This window comes from Amblyomma americanum, chromosome 4, assembly GCF_052857255.1.
Source record: "Amblyomma americanum isolate KBUSLIRL-KWMA chromosome 4, ASM5285725v1, whole genome shotgun sequence".
Taxonomy (NCBI): Eukaryota; Metazoa; Arthropoda; class Arachnida; order Ixodida; family Ixodidae; genus Amblyomma; species Amblyomma americanum.
This window is the reverse complement of record NC_135500.1, coordinates 57,529,390-57,553,235: the sequence shown is the minus strand read 5'-3', so window position 1 is coordinate 57,553,235 and position 23,846 is coordinate 57,529,390. Positions and strand designations below refer to the sequence as shown.

The window sequence follows — 23,846 nt, the reverse complement described above, 5'->3', positions numbered from 1 at the left end:
AAGCGTAAAGATCCACTCTCAGGTAACTCATGGGTCAGAACGACGGGCGCGAGGCACTGTTCAATGGAACAAAGCACATCTGAAACGGCATTAGGAAAATTACTTTCGTTACTGGCCAAAATGATTAGGTAGTCATCAACGAATCTTAAGACCTTTACAGCAGCTGACGAAGAAAGTTGCACTTCTAGCAATCGGTCATGATGGGCGTGGAAGATATCGCTTAGGATTGGAGCAATGCAAGAGTCGATGGACGCCCCACTTTTTTGAATAAAGGTACTATCACACCACGAAACAAAAGTAGAGTTAAGATAAATGGTCAAAAGTTCTTGGAAGCCGGCCACAGAGATACCAATAGAATTCTGAGAGGAGACGGATCCGAACGAGCCAATACCACATTCAACACAGAAAAGGAGCTTGACATGTGGAAGAGAGTAATAAAGGTAATGAAAGAGTAACAATCGTCCCCGAGAAAAGGCACTTGGCAGAAATTCCTTGGGGTGTTCCTTCAAGCCAAACTCAAGGTTTTCACAATAGATGATCCCTTCCTTTTGAAGGGTTCCAGAAAAGTTGTTGAATTTCTAGCAACTGAAAGGTGATCTCATGCCGTTTCGGTCGATATTAAGGACCTTTATTACTCTCTGGACATTTTAGTGCATTTTATCTTCACTGTGCTTATAACGGCCTTTTGGCTTTTTTTTCCATTTTTTATGTTGTTTTCGTGCGTTGTCATTTGTTACTCTGTTACTGCGTTTCGGCGCCATTCTTTACCAGCACTTTCATTTTATTAATTCCCAGGCACAGCATTGTTAACTCGTGCCCTTTTTCACCTCAGCTACCCTTCTGTCGCGTACAACCAAGCAGCTGCTTCTCATGTTTTTCCGCCCACCTTTCCTATATATATTGTGTCGCTGTGCAATAAAAGAACTAGTTGAAGTCAGCGCTGCGTCGTTATATCTTCCTCATTCCTTGTCTTAAAGTGCGCTGGTTTTTCCAAATATAAAAACGTGACGCCACACCTGAATGATGGTCGACGTCAAGCACATGGAAACCATCAACGCAGAGACAGCACATGTATAACGACATACAAGGACGCCACACGGCCTAATTTTGGTTCATACGTGTATGCAATATATGCACCTGAACAGAGAGAATGAATCATCCACACAGCTGGACCATTTCCCACCCTCCCAACATGACTACTCTAAAAACTCACGCGATAATATATGCCATACAAGAAGCATCTTTACTCACTAAACACCAGACAACTAACATCAACATCTACACCGCAGCAAATCCATCCGGAATATATAACGCAGGCTACTGGAAAGCCACCTACATGACATTCTAGTGGAATCCTATAACAACAGTCACAACATTACAGTCACCCTGCGTTGGGTACCTGGCCATGGTAGGATCGAAACAAATGAGTTGGTTCATCAACGCGCTTGAGAAATCGACATCCTGGTGCCTTCGATCCCCTGGCTAAAGCCAACGCCAGTGGATGACGCCGTAACATGCAAATAGCAAATAGCTAAACACTACCGAAACATCAAGGAAAATCGCACAATTTTACCCCAGCCTCACCCGTCACTGAACGCGGAACAAGCACACGTTCTTCGAAAAGTTCAAACTCACAATCTACTCACCCCGCTAATGCTCTACAACTTCGGATGGCGCCACACAGCTCACTGTCCCAACTGTCCAGAGATCAGGGCAGCCACCGAACACATTCATTACTCATGTAACGCTGGCATTACTTTTCCTTATTTCTTTTGCCCTCCCCCTCTTTCCTGGAGTGCTTGGCTTCACTCGGACTCGGCAGGTTATCAGCGGCCTTGGGTTATCAGCGGAGCAAGCGCTCCTTTTCACTGGGCCTTAATGCTGGGCTCAAATAAAGTTTTTCCTCCTTCTCCTCAGATTCCCGTACGCTCGAGGTTGTGAGGCATCGCGGATACGGGTTGGTAGATTTTTTACACCATAATGTCTGTGCTGTTCTTCATTACATCTGCAGTGGTCCACGTGTATTAACGCGACAGCGCTAGAGCGGACGTTCAGAGGAAAAGCCGTGTGCGTGTTCACACTAATTCAGGATTGGTAGAGATGGTTGCGACGTCAAAACTTGAGCAGTGGAATGAAAATAATTAGAACTCTAGTTAAATTTTGGCTATGAGGTAGTGACATAACTGAAATGTCGTTATGTCATATAAGGACGGAAAGTTAATCAATTAAGCTAAAAGCAATCTAGGGTCGTAAGTTAAGAATCGAACTGATGACTCTCGGGTTGCAAGTCAGACACGCTACCCCTATGCCAATGAGGCAAGTTCGTTTGACTTGGTTAAAAGAGATCTTGTGTGTCTTGTTTTGTTAAGTACGCATCGTGATGTATGCTAATGAGTATCTATATATGATGTAGTAATTAAGAAAGAAAGTTGCTTGTAACCATTAACGCTATCGAGTCATACCCTTAATAAGGCAGCGCTAAATTGTCCCTCTTACTTTACCAACTATCTTTATATCATTGACCCAATCACAATTGTGGTCAAAATTTTATTTTCCTTGATTTCACCAGTGCGAACTTTATTTCAAAGTGCAAAAAAAGAAAACGTGCGAAATGAATTCATTTTTTTTGCAGTTGTTTAGTGCTATTGATTAAATCGATGAAATTATGTCAGTGGCGCCTGATGAAATATTTTGCGAGGGTTTTCGAGGAAGATGTTCTTCTTGCAAATGATGAGTAAGGGACGGCACAAGAAGATTTCGCTGTTTAATTTTTATACTTGCAGCTGTATGCTTTGGAAATGGCAAATGAAAGAGCGTTCGCACGAGGTCATGGGCGAAAATTATTCTGAAGATGAAGGTATTGACGGGACGCAAAGGACATGTTGAAGTTGGTCCGGCATGAAGAAGACGTGCAGAAATCTCCGGAGAGGATGAAGCAGCGCCAGTGCAACCAAGCGTTTTTGTGTCATCGCTAAACGCTCCCACCACACAACAGTAAAGAACAGGAGAGAATGTGAACGCGAGAAAATGCAAAGAATTTCATTGTAACCTGAGTGGTTCAGTCATCCCGGCGAGCAAGAATGGTCAACTGTACAACACGTTCTGCCAATGGAACAAGCTCTGTTCGGCCTGGCCTACAGTCACATCCAAAAGCGCATGTTAACGTACTGGGAATCGAACTAAATCGCAAGTCATTTCCACTCAAACGAAGCGAAAGAGCAAGAACAGAAAAACTAAAGCAGAGAAAAGTTGCGAAAAATACAGGTAGACAGTACACGCAAAGGCTGGCTGTACTTTAACTACCTCGTCTGCGGTAGTTATTGGAACAACACAGCACCGGCCGGGTATGTGAATTCGTAACAAGTTAGCGTAAAGAAATCAATTTGGAAGGATTTCTCATTTTCTGCCATGCACTGTCTTGTTCTGGATTTTTGAACGTTTCAAAATGACAAAATTTTGCTGTCCATAGCTTAACCTGGATTTCTTTAGACTTAGTGATTACGATGGCAGGACAGTAATAAATAATTCTATATGATTGGTTTCTTGAAATTTATGAGTGTTAAAAAAACCGATGATTTACGGATTTCAGTACTGTTCTCCCACATCGACCCCCAATCTTTCCTGCATGCATGTAGAGCACAGCTATCCTCTATGCAGTAAAAGCAAAGTTAAAAAAAAGCCTGTACATTCTTTAAAATGATACAAAATCAGACAATGCCGGTCGCGTAGCGCAGTCAAAGAATGACGTCTTCCAAGCTCTAGTTCTAAACATGAAGCCACAGAAAAAAAGAAAGGCAGCGGAATCCAAAACAATCGATAGGAAATTCAATTCTCAAACTTCAGTGACCACTGTAATTATCACAAAACCGTCCGCCTGAAATCGCCTAAAGCACTCTAAGACATTTAGCAAGCGCCCTGCGACACGAAAATAATTTCCTGAAAGTGGTAAAAGGAAACACATTGCAGTGAAACGCTTGAAACAAAAAGGGCTGGCGGTTCAGCATTGCTAAGCACTAAATATTATGCGAAAGCCGAGTATTTTGCAGCTATGCACCACCGCCACGTACCTGACTGCGTGACTGAGGTGTCCACTAAACCAGGAGCCAGTTATACGCGTCTTCAACTTTTTCATCGCAAATGCCAATTTACCCGATGCACGCCCGCAGCCTATGCTCAGTACCGCGCTTCTGCAGCAATGTTGTCAACATAAACGCGTATTGTTTGAGCGCCGAGTTTCTGCCACCCGGTCGTCCACGCCAACGCGCGCATCCAGCGGGCATCTCTTTGTCATTACCACCACATAACTAATGTAGTAGTAAGTGTTTAATGTAAAATAAAAAACAAGAAGGGAGGTAAAAGATTTTTGCTAACCCCGACATCTGCCATCACTACGGCGGCGGCACCTGAGCTGGGACAGCGGAAATAAAGTATAGCTGGTAGTTTGAAGAAGTGAAATGAAAGAGGTGAGGGGGAGAGTAAGAAAGGATGGAATGAGAAATGGTAAATACACTATTTACATAACGATACATCTGTACAAGTTGCACGCATGCAGAGTTAACAAAAGAGAGAAAAAAAAAACGCCCGACAGCTGGGGTGAGGCGCCCAGCTGTTAATAGCTAAAAGTAGTATTATTTCATAGTATAGTCAATAACTAATAGTAGTATTAGTTCATAAAGACGACGATGCACAATGACCAGTGCGAGAGTGTGTTGCAGTTTAATACGAGGCGCGCTCTGCTGTGACGATAGCATAGTGCTCTCGCGCAGTGGCCAGCGAAGCTGATCTGATCGCGCCGCCACTGGTTCGAAATCGAGTCACTGCAATATTTAATTTTGCATGGGCTGCTTCTGTGCTAGGCTTGGCCAAGGTCACCCTCAAGATCAAGCTTCAAACAAGCTTGGTGTGCCGGTTAGACCCAGGGAAGTACTGCTTTCTCACTAAAATAGTTGGCGGTTGAGCATTGTTAGCCACGAAATATTGTGCGAAAGGAGGTTTATGCAAGTGCATGGGCACCAATACGGCGTGTGCCTGAAAGCGCGATCCCTTTCCCTTCGTGACTTTTGCGCACAGATGGAAGTTGATGGACACGACGACATCTGATCTGGTCGCACCGCAGCGGATTCGCATCACAGTCGATAAAATTTATTTCATTTATTTATTTTACTTAGCACAAACCCACAAACATCGCAAGATCTATCTTTCTTGGAGTTTATTCATTCCAATGGTGCTTTAGCAGATACCTATATAGTGGGGGTTTGCGAGCCCGCGTTGCTGAGTGACCCTTTTGCCGTAAGGAATTTTGAAGTAGTGAAAGAGAAAAACAGAATGGGACGCGTAAAACAGCCGGCGTAGATGTTGGCGCTAAAACCATCAGGAGTGGCAGCCATCATTTCAAGAAACTGTTAACAACTGCACGCTATTGCGCAGTAGTGTCCCGCTGAAACCCCAAGAGGGCATAAACAGACGGCGCATTGAGCTGCGCATGCAACGAGGGTGATTGAGTGCGTCATACAGAAGTTATTTCTTTCAGAGGCGAAGAGGGAACTGTGACAAAAGGCGGTAAATCCTGGCGAGGTCACAGTTCCCAAAAACAGTGCACCCAGTAGTGCGCAACACAGAAATTTGGAATATCAATGGAAGACGTCATTCGATCACCTGTCGCCTCAGCTCTGTTTATTTAGCTAATTTTTCCTAATTTACCTACTTTTATTTGAATATTCGAGGACGGCAGCATCTTCAAGGCGGTACTGTCCCTACGGGAAGAGTACGGCTGCTCCGGCGCCGGCAAGCCTAAAGGGACCACGTCATTCAAAGGAGGCTGGCTCGGAAGAAGCGGCCATGGCTTCCCAGGCTGGGGAGCGACCAGAACATGGACTCGACGACCCGTCCAGCGAGACCTCATCGCTTAGTGGGGCTGAGTCAACGATCGTGGACGGTGACGAGGCAGTGGCCGATATGGCTGACGTGGACAACGAGGGCTTCAAGTTGGTGAGTCATCGCAAGCAACGAACGGTAGGGATCCCGGTAGTGGTTGAGCCCACAGAAAAGGGGGTTCATTTAAGAGAGAAGAATCCCATCTTACTTTTCGCGGCCATTCAATCACTGCTGGGATCAGCTCCGATTCGGAGTCGGTTCACCATGCACGGGGCTCTTCAGCTGGATGTCTCGACGGAAGAGCAGGTTGACAAGCTCCTGCAGAGCTCTCAGATTTTTGGCGTCAAAGTTAACGTGCGGTTGCCCCATTCCTACGTGAAGAACACCTGTGTTATTAAGTGTGTACCAAAGTGGTATTCAGAACGCGACGTACTTGATTATCTGAAACCACAAGGTGTACTGCACGTGAAACGACTTGTGCGTCGTGTGGAGTCTTCAGGAAAATAATGGGCTGCGAAACCTACCAACTCTATCGTGTTGACATTCGCTCCCAACTCAGAGCGCCCAGAAAAAATTGATCTGGGATTCACAAAACGCGCAGTTGCAGATTTCACTGAAGCTCCTCCACGGTGTTTTAGATGCCAACGGTTTGGGCACGTGGCCAAAGTTTGCACAAAGGATCGACGCTGTAAGCGGTGCGGAGGCGACCACGACTTTAAAACCTGCAGGGCAGATTTTGCTTGCGCCAATTGCGGTGGCGATCATCCAGCGAGTTTCGGAGGCTGCCCCTTCCATGTGAGCGCTCTGCACCGTCGGATGTCCTTTATTGCTGGTCCAAAAACCCCACCTAGTGAGACGCCTGTCCCTGGATTAGACGAGTTCCCAGTATTGGAGTCTGATGTTGTTGCGTTGCCCAACAATGTCCCTAAGAGACCTGAGTCCAGCAAGACGCCAAGGCCCAGTGCGCGCGAGTCGACTGTTTGACCTCCAGCAAAAAGTGTCCATGTTCCTGAGCGGCCGGATCACAGCCAGACTCCACGGCAAGGGGGACCCTCATATGCACAAGTGACAAAAAAACCAGCTACTGCGGCCAAGAGCGTGTCCCCGTAGGCATCTTTTGTTGATGTTGTAACTGAGTGCGTTGCGCAAAATAAGGAGCTCAAAAATCAAGGTATGTCTGACCTTCTTCATATTTTATTTGGGGCCCTGCGTTCACATGTTCCAGCGATGGCGCCAGGTAACCTGAAGAACTTCCTACAGCTGGTGCTTTCTTTTGAGTCCCTAATTTCCACCTTCGCAGCAAACTTCCTTGCGAACTAAAATGAATGGAGCTAAACCTCGTGGATCTCATATGCACCGAAAAGTGCCGTTTATATTGCAGTGGAACTGCGCTGGGATTTTAAGTCGGTTAGCTGAACTCAAACTATTCTTGAAAGAGACTTGTGTTTCAGTATTGGCCCTGTCAGAAGCTGGCCTACCAAGCGGGAGATGTTTGACTGGATATGTCGCCCATAAAAACTGCAGCATAAAGTCATTTCCTGCAGGAAGTGCTGCGCTTTACATAAGAAGAGAAATTCCACATGTTTCTCTAAGCGTTGCCGATCTTAGCACGGATGACATTGAGGTAGCGGCTGTGAGAATACAGCTCGGCTCTCGAACCCTTTCTATTGCATCCGTGCACGTGTCTCCGCGGAAGAAGGTAGCATTAGATTTGTTTCCACAGCAGCTCTGCGACCGCTGCCCAGCACCTAGAATCATCTGCGGTGATTTCAATGCCCATCATGCCGTTTGGGGTGACAGGAACACGGATTCCCGTGGACGCAAACTTGTAGAGGTTATTGACAGTTTGGACCTGTGTGTTGCCAATGACGGAAGCCCCACTTTTTTCCGGCCTCCAGCCTCAGCGACAGCTATAGACCTGACATTGCATTCACCTGACGTCCGCGTGAGTTGGTCAACAGCGCCTGACCGCATGGGGAGTGATCACTATCCGATTTTTGTGTTTTCTGCCGACTTTCGTATGCATGGTCCTAAAATTAGCAACGTGGTCAACTGGGACAAGTACAGAAAGCACCTAGAGCGTGTTTCTGGTGATGTTGTTGACAAAATGATTTCTAGTAAGCTAGCAGCAACTACGGCGGTCAAGTTACCTGATCATTTTCCGGCCTCGGATTTAAAACTCAGGAACCTTTGTGCAGCGAGAAGAAGGGCGGAGCGCCAACTCGTGCGGAAGAAGGACGACAGGCAACTGAAGACGACCTTCAATAGGCTGAATTCTGCTTTTAGACGGCACACGAACAAGCTGTACAGGTCGCAATGGGCCTCATTCTGTGCTAGTTTGACTGTGTTCTCACCGATAACGGGAATATGGCGAGTTATTGGCAGCCTTGCTGGAGAATCTCGCCCTTCGAAGCCTTTTGAAGCTCTTGCAATATGCAAAGAAAAACCTATTGCGTGCTTGGCAGAGGAATTTGCAGACGCACTCGTACGCGCTGATTCTGGAATAGATATATATTCACCATCTGCTTCCTCCAGGTCTATCATGGACGTCGCGTTCACGCTTCGTGAGCTTCAGACTGCGCTCAGTGGCCTGCGGCGCCGGTGTTCACCAGGTCCCGACGGCATCACCAATCAAATGCTGAATAATCTGCCATTGCAACTCAGAAAGGAGCTCCTCCACTTCATCAATCGAGTTTGGGAGACTGGCGATGTGCCTCCGTCATGGAAGGTGGCACATGTAGTTCCGTTACTGAAGCCTGGCAGAGACATGACAGACCTTGCCCCGTATCGCCCAGTGTCATTGACCTCCTGTGTAGCTAAGTTGATGGAGAAGCTGGTAAATGAACGCTTATCATGGTGGCTTGAGGACAGCAAGCCACTGCCATCATGTATGACAGGATTCCGCCGAGGTTTTAGTGCCCAAGATAGCGTCTTAGACTTGATCAGTCACATTGAACACCAGAGAGCTTTCGGCCTTTCCACCTTGGCCATTTTTCTTGATGTTGCGAAAGCTTACGACAGCGTGCTTCAGAGCTCAATTCTAAACAGTTTGCAAGGCATGGGCATACAGGGCCATATGTTAAGATTCATTTACAATTTTATAAGTGATCGCGCAGTTCGTGTACGGTTAGAGAGTACGTTAAGCACCGAAAGGGTTCTATCACGAGGTGTGCCTCAAGGAAGTGTTCTTTCCCCCACGCTCTTTAACGCCGTAATGGCTAACCTACCGATTCATTGAAAAAAAGTTGCAGGCAAGTGCGTATGTCACTTTATGCTGACGACATCTGTATTTGGATTACTGGCTACCAACACAAGCGATTAGCCCTGGTAGGTCGACAGGCTATACTTTCGGCACAAGGTTACCTTCAAGGTGTGGGGTTGTTTCTGTCAGTGGACAAATCCGGATTTATTCTGTTTCCAGGTGTAAGAAGACGTCAAGCGCGGTTGAAGATAGACCTCGGTCACTCTTGCATCCGTCAATTCAACCACGCGCGTTTCCTGGGCGTCATTATTGACTCCCGTCTACAGTGGCGAAAAGCTGTAGACGCGATTGTTTCATCTATATCTTCTCGTCTCAATGTGATCCGTAGAATTGCATGTGAGCAATGGGAAAACCATCCTTCTTCAATGGTCAAACTTCATGAAGCGCTGGTGGTCAGCCGGATAATGTATCAATTACCTTCAATTTCCCCCTCGGCATCACATCTTGAGCGTCTCGAAGTTGTCCACAGAAAGGGCCTAAGAAGAGCCATTGTAGTTCCCCAGGCGGCTGCGAATAAGGCAGTACTTCATGAGTCCCTATCGAAACCTCTTAGCCTTATCGCTTCTCAGAGACTATTAATGCATCTTGACCGCTTAGGAGACGGTAGCTGGGCGATCCCTTCTCCAGCGGCTCTGCAAGAGATATGAGTCGAAGGCTTACTTGGCACTCAATACTCTTAGTTCTTTAGGCATTAATGTCCGAAGGCAAAGGAAACGGTTGAAACCCCCCTGGTCTTTTCCGACCCTCGACTGTAAGGTCACAATTCCCCATGTGAGCGCAAAGAGGAGCTCTCCTTTGGCAGCAACGCGTTCGCTTGTACTGGAATACTTGGAAACAGAGTATGCCTGCCATCTTCAAATTTTCACGGATGGTTCTGTGGGCAAGGTCAAACAAGCTAGCGCAGCGGCTTTTTACATTCCTTCTTTGGTACGCTGTACTGCTGTCGTATCCTCCACAACGGCTGAAAGTGTTGCTATTGAGGCGGCTTTACGGAAGTTAGGGTCTTGTCCGGCTCAACCTGTTGTCATCCTAACTGATTCAAAATCTGCCCTTCAGAGGTTAGAGCGCGGATTCCCTACTGACGCCTCGTCTCTAAGCTCTCTGCGCTTGGTGCAGAATCTGCACAGCAGAGGCTTTACTCTACATATCCAGTGGGTGCCCTCTGACATAGGAGTCAACGGCAATGAGGTGGCAGACAGTCTCGCCCATAAAGCTCTCTCAAGGATTGCATCAAAAAAAGTACCTCAAGATGGGAAAAGTCTCTGCAGGAAAACGGTGCTCGATCACTTCAGTACCCTGTGGAGTGTGTCCCACAAGCCATGTGTGACCAAGGGACTGAGAAGATCTCAGGCGACCCTTCTACATTGAATTCGCACGGCCTCTGCTCGCACTCCTGCACTGATGCATAAGACCGGCATAGCATCGTCTCCGCTCTGCTCTTTATGTGGCGTGTGCGGGGATATCGAACATTATATTATGTACTGCCCAGAGTACAACGCGGAAAGGCATGTGATGTTCGCTTCCTTCAAGAAGACAGGAACCCGTCACAGCATAGTGCAGGACATTGTCTACTCGAGTGGAAACCAGACATGCATTAGGGAGGCTGCACGCCTTCTTTTAACATTTCTGGAGAACACGGATCTTGTTTTTAAATGGTGACAGCAGGAACGGGCTATGGCCTACTGTGATTGAATGTGTGCGTAGATGGTGTCTTCCGGAGTGGACTACTTTATACTGTGAGTGAATGTGTGTATGGAGTGTGGCACTACAATGGCCTATGTTCAACGTTGACTGAATACGTGCATAGATGGTGACTTCTGGAGTGGACTGTGATGTGAACTGTGTGGATTGATTGTGTGCATAGATGGTGACTGCGGGAGAGAATGTGTGCTATTATAAGAGACTGTGCGCTTAGCGGGGTAGATGCGGCATTGTTAATATCGAAGGGACGCTGCGGCGGAGGAATTGGTGGCAGGCAAAGCAAGGCTAACCTCACCTGTAGCATTCAACATCTCAACCTCACCTCAACCTCAACCTCGGAATATCAACTGTGGGGACCTGCCCTGCAGTCCCCTGTGTTTGTTTTCCCGTGAGGCACTATGGAGCAGCAGCCTCACCTCGAGGAGGAACGCATTCCCTTGTCAGTTACATTAACTGGCAAGAGAGGGCGCCAGCGTCGTTGGGGAAGAGACTGCTTGAAGCCCGCGCGCGGGAGAGGGTATAAGGCTTTTCGGCTGGGATCGCCGGGGCGAGCGGACGTGTCGCACGCGGCTCCGCTCTTCGCCGGCGGGACGAGGAAGCGACGGGGAGACTGGCTCCCGTACGTATCTCGTCCCGTCCATACCTTGGAGTATCCCTTGCCCTAGCGTGGGCGAACATTCGCTCTTAACCTTGCTGGCCAGGCGGACGACCTTGATTCATTAGCGTACCTTGTTGCTAGCTGGCGTTATTGTTGCTGTAGCAATAAATGCCTGTTTGTGTAAGCCAATGTGTCGTTCCTTTGTTCCCGCAGAGCAAGGCCCGCCGCGGTTGGCGTGCGCTCGGTAGCGTACGCGTTCACGGGGTGGGGTCCGGGCGGCTTTGAACCGTGTCAGCCGCGATTAAGTGGGGAGAACGTATTTATCTCTCCCCAATTCAACCCCACACAACACAGTATACTAGCAAACAAAATAGTTACTACGAGCGACAGTATTACGGCACAAATATCGCATGTACGCACGGACAGCACACCTTAAAGTCGAAGCAGTCTAGGGACATGGCAGTAAATCACTAAAGAAAAGACTCGCACAATCAACTTCACACGAAACCAAAAGAGGCTTCGCTAAAAAGTAATTAATTTAGGCCATCTTTGCTTAGTTCCTTTTGTCTTTTCAAAACTTCGTCTTAGAGAAATCAATCATGGCACTTAAATAACGGATTACTGAGAACAAATGAAATCTGGTAGTTGAGCTTTCGTGATTAGTGATTATTCTAAGAACTAAGTTTCATTGTTGCCGGAGGGGTATTTGGCAGTAGGGCGGTTAGGAACGATGGGAAAAGCACAATTGCGATGGATGTACTGTAACAAGCGAAATATGTGGACACGGTTTGCTTTGAGTAGGGTATACGTATGATAAAATAGTGACGCTGGTAAGCTTTCTGGTCCGCTTTGGTAACCCTCAATAGCTCGCAGTGCCTTTTCTGGAAAAGCAACAACTTCAGAAAATTACTCAGTGTTCTGGCCTCCCAGATAAGCGCAAAATAAGGCAATTTGGACAAAAGAATGCATAGAAACTTTCTGCCGTCCCCTGCTACGCTTTTAAGAGGAGGTAAGCGCAGAAGGGGGAGTAAGAGGCAGAAAGTCGGGTGTGCGAATGAGATTTAAAAATTTGTGGGGATACGGGGGCCGCAGCTGGCAAAGGACAGGGTTAATTGGAAAGAAATGGGAGAGGCCTTTGCCCTGCAGTGGACGTAGTCAGGCTGATGAGGATGATTACATGGACACTTTTGACGAAACGGGTAGAAGGTCGCTGACCCGGTTAAGACAACCAAGAGTTTTACGAAGGACACTGGTAAGTGCTGAAATATGTGTGTTCCGCGATAAATGTTCACTGAACTGGACACCAAGAAATTTGAGTTTTTACATATTGTAGTTTTGTGTTGGCGTATTTAGATCAAGCGTGTAACGTGCCGGGGCATTAATAGATTCGAAAGTAATATACCCAGTTTTTCACAAATTTAAAATAAATATATTCGCCTGAATCCAAGTATAAAATTTTACCAAATAAGCGTTGACGACAGTTTCTGAATACGGCAAAGTACGGGTTGTGAAGAAAATATTTCAGTCGTCAACGCGGAAGAATAAATCTGGTGAATCAGGTATGTTACAGATGTTACAGGTATGTTAATTCAAAAGTGGGCCTAAACTAGAACCTTGCGGAACCCCTTGGGTAACATACAGGCTGTTCGACACAAAATTATTCCACTTAAGATAATGTGTTCTGTTAATTAAGTAGCTTTTCAGCATGTTCAGAGGAATTCCTCGTATTGCGTAAGTTTTCCGTTTGCGCAAAGCAATTTCATGTTGTACACAATTAAAATTGTGCGGATGTCTAAGAATAGGCTACCAGTTTATGCTCTGGATTCAATGTTGTCAACTTGTTCTTTTACGGTGAGTAAAGCTTGCTCGGACGATTCATGTGTTAAAAAAGCGATACTGAGAGGGGGTTAATAACGCCATGAACGCGAAAAAACTTTTCCATTCTCCAATAACTGGCTCGCTAGAATACCTTGGATAACACCGATAACACAGAGCTTGGCCGATTAATTCGCGATTTCATTTCTATTTTCTACTGTAGGTACCGGGCAGACATGAGCTATTTTAAGTTCATTAGACACACACCACTTGTAAACATCACATTTTTTAATATACGCTTGTACCTCCCATAATAATGCAGATACATACTTGAACGAAATAACTGATGGCATCATAGCCTGTGGAGACATTGGTTTTATTTTCCTGTAATAAAGAGCTACTTCTTGCGGTATCACAGGCAGCGACGAAATAAAATTCGGTAGCGTGGTAATGAGGTCACATATGGGGGCAATAGAAACAGCTTTACCCAATGAATGCATACCAGATTCAATGAAGAAATGGTTTATGGTATTAGCTAATTCAGTTTCTCTAGCTTAGGGGTGAGGTGTCATTTCTGCGTTATATCTTCTTCACTTATGCTTGTTTAATAATTCGTTTATCCCACGCCAAACTTTCCGTACCTCAAGATAAATTCTGGAGAAATGTTTTGTGTAGTAAGCTGTTTTGCAGTCTAGAGGTCTTCGTTTATTTTATTCCAAAAATTCTTACATTCTCTTAAAAGTGTTGCAAGCCGAGTACATACAGAGTCACAATACATCATATTTTAGTCTGTATCGTTTGATATAATGCTTTATCAACCCAAGGCTTTCCAGATTCTTGGAAGTTGTGTTCTACTTGAATTACAGAAAACACATAATTACAACATTCAGTGAACTTTGCAAGAAATGCAGGATATACCGTGTTGACTTCAGATATGTTATATACTTTCTCCCTTCTGAAGTTCTCAATGAGAGACCTACGTTTTAGAAGCTTTCCTTCGAAAATGCTCCTAGAAACCCTCCGGGCACTTTTATATCTTGACTGAATGCGTTTCAGAGGAAGAACACAAAAAATCGGGATCTTGTCACTGAGTGAGAAGATAGCAGGCCAACCTTTGTTTCAGGAGGCACCATATTTGACACCAACATCCTGCAGGGAAGCTGCATCAACGGTAATACTAGTAGGTATGAATATAATATTTAAACAACCATAAGACGATGTAATGTTATTAAATTCGCCTGTACTATAATCATCGTGCATGAGGTTATATTAACATCACCCATTTTTCCAAAGGGAATGGAGAGTTGGCGAGGTTCAAAATAAAGCTTCAAGAGAGATGTTCAAGGGAGGTTCAGGAGAGAGAGAAACCCTGTATTGGCAAGCAGATATTCTAGCCCGTATGAAAAATTTCCTGACATGCTACTCAGTGTTGGAAGGTTACTCGGGATAAGGAGACCGAAGGAAAGAGGCGCACAAGAATAAAAAGTAAAGTAAAACGAAAAAATAAAAATCAATAAAAAGAATAAAAATAAATGGTCATTGAATTTTGGCTCAAGTGCATCAGCGAGTGATGCTGCAAGATATAAAGTGGTGAAGTGCAATGTCGTCCAAAGGGGCTGACAAAGTTAATTGCATGAGGTGTGCGCGATGGTGAGATGCACGGAGATTACAATTTGTCGAGTAAACCAACGTCATCTAAATAGGCAAATAAAACGTTGATGCTCGTCTCTGCTGCATAAAGCAGGCTAAGGGACCTAACACACAGTGGAGTGTTACAGGCACTTGAGTGAGTGTCTCCATACAATGTTCATAGTGCGTACGCTCGTCGGCATAGACTAGCCATTATAACTGATTATATTGTAGCGAAACCTACATTGGCCACGAACTCGCAGTTTCGCCGTGCTCGCATTCTCACCGTGGTCACACCGCACCACGTGACTGGTCATGTGACCAACCGCGTGACGAGCCACGTGACAACAACTAGCTAGACAACCAGACTTACCTGGACTGGCAATCAACATTCACCAAGGCTATTCAAGCTATGCCCTAGCTTTCGATACGTATATCCTGGCATAGCCGAGCGAACCCACTGCCAATTTTTTTCTGCTGTTTCTATTCAGCCGCAGTTGTTGCAGTGAGGACCGTTGACTTGTCCTAAACGGTACGGCAAGCTGTTTGCAAGCGCTCCGTTGAAACGAAGTCGATGACAGTTTCCAGATGGCGTGGAAGACTGGGCGGTAGTCTAAATGTCTTATGCAGGTTGAGTAGAGAAATGGGTAATGGCATGACGGCAAGCTTCTGAGCCGAATCGTTTCTTCATAGGCATATTTTTTACGCAGTTAGAACGCATATGGTTTCGCGAAGAAAATTATCTTTTAGTTGTAATGCTGTGGACCTTGGCAGGCAGCTTCATCTGCTTTTTCGTTGGCTGGAATGCCACAGTGAGCTGGTATCAATTGAAATGTTCAATAATGGTTTGCGGCAGTAGCCAAGTTATGCAGGTATTAATCTCTTGAGAAACTGACCGGTGTTTGGCTTTATTCAGCAAGTTGGACAGAGCTTGTAGCGGCGCTTTGAAGTCCGTGAAAATCACCCATCGGCCAGTAGTCCGGCGCAGGATATATGAGACAGCTTCTTGAAGGCCGCGAAGCTCTGTTGTCGTGGAGGATATCTTCCGCTGCAGGTGATAGAAAAGCATTTGGTTCTTGAGGGCATGTAGAGGCCACAAGAGGAGCTCCGCTCAAAAGTTGAGCCATCGGCGGAGATGTGGGTGCCCTGAGCTTCTTGCAGCAGCGTAGCCTGCGGCATGCAGCTCTTCGCATTCACAGCTTGCATAACCTGTTTGATCTTTAGAAGCGAGAGTGTCCACCTCCTAAGGGTCCAGTGTCGATGTCGCGAAACCGCGAGAACACTGTCGCTTCTGAGCAGAGTCAGTGCGAGAAGAGGATCCCACTTTAGGCCCTATGCTTGCGCGATCGCTCCCTGTTGACAGGTTTTGTGCGAAGTTTAAAAATAGTCCCTCATGCGGCTGACAAAAAATATGATTCTGAAACTAATGTACAGTCATTTCGCAACATTATGAATGGCGTCACTTGTCCATAAGCTGCCAGGATTGCTCTAAATGGGGCGTTTTGCGCCACCATTTAAATTGAACAATTTGTATAGGCACGGTAAGGAAAGAATTAACTTGTCTCACTTTGCTTCCCTTTCTTCTCCTCCTATGCGCCTTCTTGTGACGCTTCTGCTTGCACTACACACCGGTATGCGCTGGAATTACCTGCAGAGATCCCGAGGCACATTTGCATCGCAGGCAGAACCGTTGCTAGCAGACGTATTTGGCAAACGTGGCCGTGATGCGCCACGGTAGTCAGCTTACGCGCTCATTTCGCGAATCGGCTACAGATAAGGAGCAGCAATCTGTCGCTCATGGAGTAACCCTCTTTCGCTGCAGGAATTTTTTTTTAGCGGGCACACCTTCACCAAATAAAGTTAGTTCTTGCATTGCTCAATCATGTGCCTACTTGTCGTCACCGCTAAGCGACACTGTAAGGTCAGTACACACGCCACAACCCAAAAGGTCGAGAAAAGCAACACCATTGCATTGCTTTAATATTAGAGCGATATCACATGAATACCTTGCATTTGACTAAAGAAAAGAAAGTGTCCTGTACAGACAATCACTCGGTTCATAAACTTCCTTGGTTGCTTGTGAAAAGTAAGACCAAGCAGTGTGTATAAACTTACCGACACCAAGAAGTGTGGTTGCAATTGCGAGCAATTTGCCACGGATCATGTCGCTTCTGCGCTGAAAAACAAGAAGAAAAAATCTGTTTTGGTTGCATGCGAACCTGTCCAGTGAAAGCTGCCGCTGTTACTTCGCTCCCGGGGATGGCGATGGAGCTGTAAAAATGTTTTTGTGACTACAATCCAGAGAAGACTCCGTCAGTTTTGCTGCATTGAACCTTCCGGCCCATAGGGTCAGTATTGGCAGCGATATCAAGCTACAGATGGGGGCAGTATAGCTTTGGTAGTGCGAATGTTTCGAACCTGTGTGCAAGACTTGTCGTGAATAAAATTAACTTATTTGAATGGATGGTTAGTGTATCGCTTAGGAGCATTCAAGTCTCTACACAAAATATCCCAGGATCCTCGCACGCTCCTTAAAGGAAGCCAGGAAACCCGCAAGCACATAGTCTGTTTCATCTCTTGCTCAGTATTTTCGTAGCCTGCTCAACGGCCTACTTTGGATGCTTACGTAATGCAAGCTTGGAATTCTTTAGCCTTTTCAATGTTGTGTAAGCTGCTACGCGACTCCACTGAAGCCAGTCTAACTCTGATATATCGGATTATTGTTTATATAGAACAGTCAGAGCATCCCAGTCGAAATCAAGAGAAGAAATCAAGAGGAAGAAACAAGAAAGGGCAGGGCATGTAATGCGAAGGCAAGATAACCGCTACTCCTTAAGAGTAATGGAGTGGATTCCAAGAGAAGACAAGCGTAGCAGGGGGCGGCAGAAGGTTAGGTGGGCGGATGATATTAAGAAGTTTGAAGGGATAGGGTGGGCGCAGCCGGTAAAGGACAGGATTAATTGGAGAGACATGGGAGAGGCTCTTGCCTTGAAGTGGGTGCAGTCAGGCTGCTGCTGCTGATGATGGTGATGATGATGATGATTAAGATGATGGTGATCCAGCGCAATATTCGATATACCGAATGGCGCGCCCCGCATTGTCAAGTGGCGCTTCTTCTAACGGCGTTATTGGATCACTTTTCGCGCATGGATAGAGATCGGCTGCGTGGCCTTGGGAACCTGCTAGCAGAGCTAGCACCGTGAAGCCGCGTGACGGGTTGAGCGTGGCTTGTTATTGAGGGTGGTCTTCGATCTATTGTACTCATTTTACACGCCACATCACTGTTGTGCGATAAATCCAGCTAAAGCTTATCTAATGCCTAGTGGCGGCCCTCTCTCCGCTTTCTTCGCTGCCGAAGGCGTTGCGGAAAGAAACTACCTCAATTTTAACAAGATTCTTCTACTTGTAGCGTGTTGGTGACAGGATAAGACATCCTATGATAGGCAATGGCTAGTTACAAAACACCGTGCACTCTCGTTTCGATGCGAAACAGGTTAGGCCTAGCAGCGCCTAGCGAGCAGTGCGCTGCCAGTATGCCGGCAGGCGGCTGGTCACCGGAAGAAGCAGTTCACTAGCATGGGTGGGATGTTATCCGGCTTCTAGTTGCAGATAAGCTTATCTACCGCCATTTTTATATATAGAATTAACAATATAACGAACTATTTCGCGATCCTGTTCGAGTTCGATATGTCCGGGTTCGACTGTAGTCACACAAGCATGATCTCTCGCACGTAAAATTGCTGTTTGTGCACTTAACGTTTGCGAAAATGGCTGTTTCCGCACTGAATTTTGAGAGAACCAGTACCTCTTTATCACTGAGATTACGAGATACAAATTTAAATACTGCGGCAACCCGCTTTCCGAATACTAGCAGTCAGCCACGTGAAATGAATGCCGTAAATCGATCCTGTTCAGTCTACCACCCGAAAACAGCAGGTTGTGATTGCATTCATGAAAATAAAAATCGCGGTATATTCCGCGGTACACCTGCAGGAGTACCTACGTGCTGCTTTATATTTTATTGCTCCGTATGTTCAACGAACGTTGTTAGAAAACCCGCTTTTGCATCGCAGCGGTAGCCTAAAGCTTTCATAATCTACCACGCATGCCGGAGGCGCGGCTTGGATTCCCTCTGCCACCGGGTACCCAGTGGTAATATAATGGGCACAATCTTTCCCTTGTCCTGGTTCTTGGCTTATCTGGACTTAAATGCTAGGAAAATTTGTCTACGGCCCCAAATTCTCAAGACGAAGGACACCTTGTGCCATTGCGCTCTTTGGCCAAAGCTCCATGCGTCATCCAAAAAAAACGCGTCACCATCAACAGTAAACAGGCATTTATGAACACGATTTTTTGCGCTTATCTTTTGTGCCGTCACTCACCCAGGACGGAGAGCAATCGCATATGACGTGTTATGTAAGACGCATAGTTCATGCTAGCCACATATACGTCTTCAAATATGCAGCGCTGGTAGAGGACGGACGAAGCACGGGCGAGGAACACAGTTGGGCTGAAATATCAACATTAATGTGAAAGAGAGATGATCTGCACATTTTATACAGTGACCCAAGAATTATTAGCCAGTTATGCTCAGGCGCATGTGCAATTTCGGGAAAAAGAAGTAACGCGCAGGCACACAATTACACAACCTACAGAATACATGAGCCGAGTTTGAGCAGGCAACTTAAATGTAAAAGAGATATGATCTGCAAGTTTCATTCAGTGATCCAAGAAATAATTAGCCAGTGATGCTCGGCGAATGGGGAAATTCAAGAAAAAGAGAGTAACGCGCAGGCGCACATTTTCACAACCTACAAAAAACAGTACAAAAAAACACAGGGAAACATGGCCCATTCAATTAGGCCGCATATCGGAAATACCCCAAATGAAAACTGGACACAAGAAGGAGCAGTGATGGAAGAGATATTTAACAACGACCCTTGGCAAAAAGCTCTGTACACGCGCCGAAAATTCTGTGCGGCTCGAAGGTGACGAAGATAAAAGTTAAAAACAATAAGATGAAAAAGGCAGTTTAAAACCACGAAAGGCAAAACAATCTAAAGACTAGAAGACCGCGTAAAAATGCAATATAATTGGGACTGATGTGAAAGAATGGGTGAAATGGGGTAACAAGGAACACGACTACGAGAGCCAACAAAAAACACGGCCTAAAAAGATGCCATGACGGCTGAAGCAATGAAACGAACCAAAACTTGAATACAAGAATAAAAGTAGCTTCCCAAGAGTAGTTAATGAGAGAAATGGCAAGTGAGTAGGGTTGTTGAAAAGCAATCATGTGAGTACCAAGGCGCCAAGGATTCAAAATGGAATCGAAAGGAATGAAAGCTCTTTCCAACAAGGCTACCGACGGTGTACTGACAGAGACGTCTTGTTGCTGGTTGATGAGAGCTACCTCAATGATTTCAGTAGTAAGTTGATTGCTGCTCTTTGCCAGATTTTTCGTTTCCTTATACATTTTCGTTTACGTGGAAAAACACGGAAGTCCCGCGAAGTCTTTGAGGCCTTTCAAAAAGCCAAACATGGCGATGCTTGCGTCAGTTCACCATCGATAGCGCTGACGATAAAATAACTTGATTATTTGAATAAGCATGTGTGAGTGTCTATCCTGCATTGGCGTATTCGTTAAGATTACTCGGTGGTCTGTACTCAATAAAGAATTCAGTTGTCAGTCCAGCCGTTGTCCTGTGTTGTTCTCTTCTTGTGTGTTCGTCTTTTCTGGCTGGCTATTTCTTCTTTAACATGCCATTCCAACAGGCCCACTATTCTTCCCTGCTTATACATCGGAGGCCGGCGACTACATAGGTTAAAATCTGGACATTGTATGGCCGGGTTGCTAGATTTGTGACCCTTCACAATGTAATTGCGTTTGAGCAGTTTCTTGTTAATACATCGACCAGTGTGGCTGATGTATAATTTGCCGCAATATATAGGAATTAAGTAGACAGCTCCTGTTGTGCATCTAATGAACGGTTCACGATGTGTAACAGTGCATTCACGAAATTTTTCACCCTGAACCGTTCCCGTGCCTGCAGAGTCTAGAAAGCTGCTGGGGGGGGGGGGGGGGTGACTGAAAAGATAACGTCCACTCCTATTTTTCGTCTCATGCTTTTGCGATTGTGGAAGATCTGCTGCACGTAGGGTACAACGGCCAATTTCTTGTTACGTTCCATTGCATTCTTGGGGGAAACGTTTGTACGCTGCATATGATTTAACATTTTATCAGCCACAGAGACTAGAAGTATTGCCGGATACCCGGTTTGAAGCAGTCTGTGTTCCTTGTCCTGTAAACTGGTTTCTAGACAGTGGTCGCAAGATTTGATTAGCGCAGTATTAAAGGCTGACTGGACTATGTTTCTCTAGACTAGTTTCGAATGGCCGGATTCGTAGGGCATGTCAGGCTTTTTAGCACTAGGATCAAAAATCCAGAAGACATGTCGTGATGAAAAAAGCAGCTTTAGGTGGAGGAAGGGGATGGAGCCATCTTTTGGTGCCTGTGCGTTAAAACAAGGAGAGACAAAGTTTCGGTAAAAAGGCCTAACACCGTGGGCTGTTTGGGTACGAATTCATCGTCCGTCGTCCGCCAGCGCTGCATATTTGACTATGTAAAACCAGCTTGCCCAGCCATACACCCTGCTCCAGTACATACACGTGTGTCACGCGAAGATGGAGCTGATGCAGCAGCTGCTTCTGTTGGTCAGTTAGAGTGGGTTGTTGGCTACTGTGAGGCCGAGAAGTTCGTCCATCAACTCTCGTAGCTACACGGGTTCGCTTGTTATCTACGTTAAATTCCCCGCTAATAACGACGGCCTATTTTCTCGCGATGAGCCTTTCGAACTTTTGGTAATGCAGAAAGTCCTCACCATGAACTGTTTGATGTTCGAGCCGATCAGGCAAATTTTTCCGTCAACCGCTTTTCGCCTCTTCTGTGCCCTCTGCTTTTTTTCCTCCTCTATCATTGATGCGGTGAAAATCATTATGTGCTTAATGCAGCGTAGTACACCTTGCCTTTCTGTCTATTACCTTCGTTTCCTGCTTTTGTGTCCTGCTTTTATGACATGAAGCCCCCAATTACCTGCCGCCTATAATGGCGGCAGGTGTGTGGTGTAATCGTGGTATGTAATCGTGCTTATCTAGTAGCTACGCCTCCTAGAAACAAGAACAGGTGCATTGCGGCGTAAAAGACAAGGGTGACAGCCGAGCTGTCACCCCTTTATCGTAAACACTCGCAAGTTCAAGTCTCGGTGGGACCTCAAATATAACCGCGTGTTTTGTTACAGGAATTTCTGTAGTGGTGCGGACGAAAGGAACTAAATAGCGGACACGGCGAGGCGAAAATATAGGCGTCTAATGCAATCTACGTTTCTTTAAAAAAAATTGCGATATCATGGGCTTCACAATAAAACTGGTTGGGAACTCTGGTATGAAATGTTCAGTGCCTCTGGCTGCTTAGTCGAAAGCGTGTTAGCTCGCGATATATATTTGCGCGGTTCACGTGTAGAAAAAAGCTGATGAACATGTACGAAACATTTGTGATTTTTTTAGGAACACCATGACTGCGCTTCACCTCAACAATACAGGGTCTCCTCATCTTCTCGCGTTCCAATATTGACTTCTCTCATCTCCTATTTCTTATTTTCTATCAATGTGGAAGGAGGTAGCGAACGCATTTGCCTCATACTTCAGCTTTTTATACATAACTGCTAGCCATATAGGGCATTTTCCAGTAACGTGGATGGGAATACTGATTTTGTTGTACAGTTCAGCGACAAAATTGAAGATAAAAAGTTAGCCGGCATCGATTAAATAATTTTATTTATTATCAAAGGGTGTTGTGAAGTGCTTGCTCTCAATTTAGGCTACATTCCTAACTTATTTTTGAATAGTGGTGTTTTTCCAGCTCAGTGAAAACAAACCAAAATTGTACACATCTTCAGAAATGGCAACGTATTTCTTTCGCCGCAGGCAAGAAATGAGAAAGAAGTAGACTGTAGAACTATATAGAGATAGAAAAAGGCAAATCAGGAAGGAATCGTGCTATGATAGCTCAAGAGGCAGCGCCTTGCTCTTTGAATTTAGACCATCCTAATCAGCCTGGCTACACCCACTGCAGGGCAAAGGCCTCTCCCATGTCTCTCCAATTAACCTTGTCCTGCGTCAGTTGCGCCAACCGTATGCCTGCAAACTTCTTAATCTCATCCGCCCACCTAACCTTCTGCCGCCCCCTCCTACGTTTCCTTTCCCTTCAAATCTAGTCTGTTACACTTAATGACCACCAGTTATCTTGCCTTCACATTACTTGCCTTGCCCAAGCCCATTTCTTCCTCTTAATGTTTTGACTAAGACGCTATTAATTCGTGTTTGATCCCTCATCCACTCTGACCGCTTCCTGTCTCTTAACGCTACACCTATCATTTTTCTTTCCATGGCTCTCTGCGTTGTCCTTAACTTAAGCTGGACCCTTTTCGTTAACCTCCATGTTTCTGCCCCGTAGGTGAGTACTGGTAATATACAGCTGCTGTTTACTTTTCTTTCGAGAGATAACGGTAAACTGCTATTCATCATCTGCGAGAATTTGCCATATGCGCTCCACCCCATTCTTATCCTTCTAGTTGTTTCCCTCTCAGAATCTGGATAAGTTGTCACTACCTGCCCTAAGTAGACGTATTCCTTTACCACTTCCAGCACCTCGCTTTCAATTGTAAACTGCTGTTCTCTTGCTAGACTGTTCAACATTACATTGGTTTTCTTCATGTTAATTTTTTAACCCACCGTTTTGCTCTGACTGTCTAAATCATCGATCATGCTTTGCAGTTCATTTCGTGAGTGACTCAGCAAAGCAATGTCATCCGAGAATCGCAGATTATTCAGGTATTCTTAACTCTTATTCCCAACAGTTCCCAATTCATGCCTCGGAATACCTCCGGTAAACAGGCGGTGAATAGCATT

At 45.7% G+C, this 23,846-nt stretch overlaps 1 protein-coding gene across 4 annotated transcripts in view; it reads right to left on the bottom strand.

The window, feature by feature from the left end:
- LOC144130129 (uncharacterized) overlaps window positions 1–23,846 on the bottom strand; it is a 102,028-nt gene that overhangs the window by 74,018 nt on the left and 4,164 nt on the right. For 3 of the 4 annotated variants that reach the window (XM_077664139.1, XM_077664141.1, XM_077664142.1), the window contains exon 3: window positions 16,995–17,055. In XM_077664139.1, the coding sequence (XP_077520265.1) occupies window positions 16,995–17,043 (49 nt within the window). In that variant the 5' untranslated portion in view covers window positions 17,044–17,055. The remainder of the gene's footprint in view (window positions 1–16,994; window positions 17,056–23,846) is intronic. The other variant, XM_077664140.1, reaches the window with a different exon arrangement.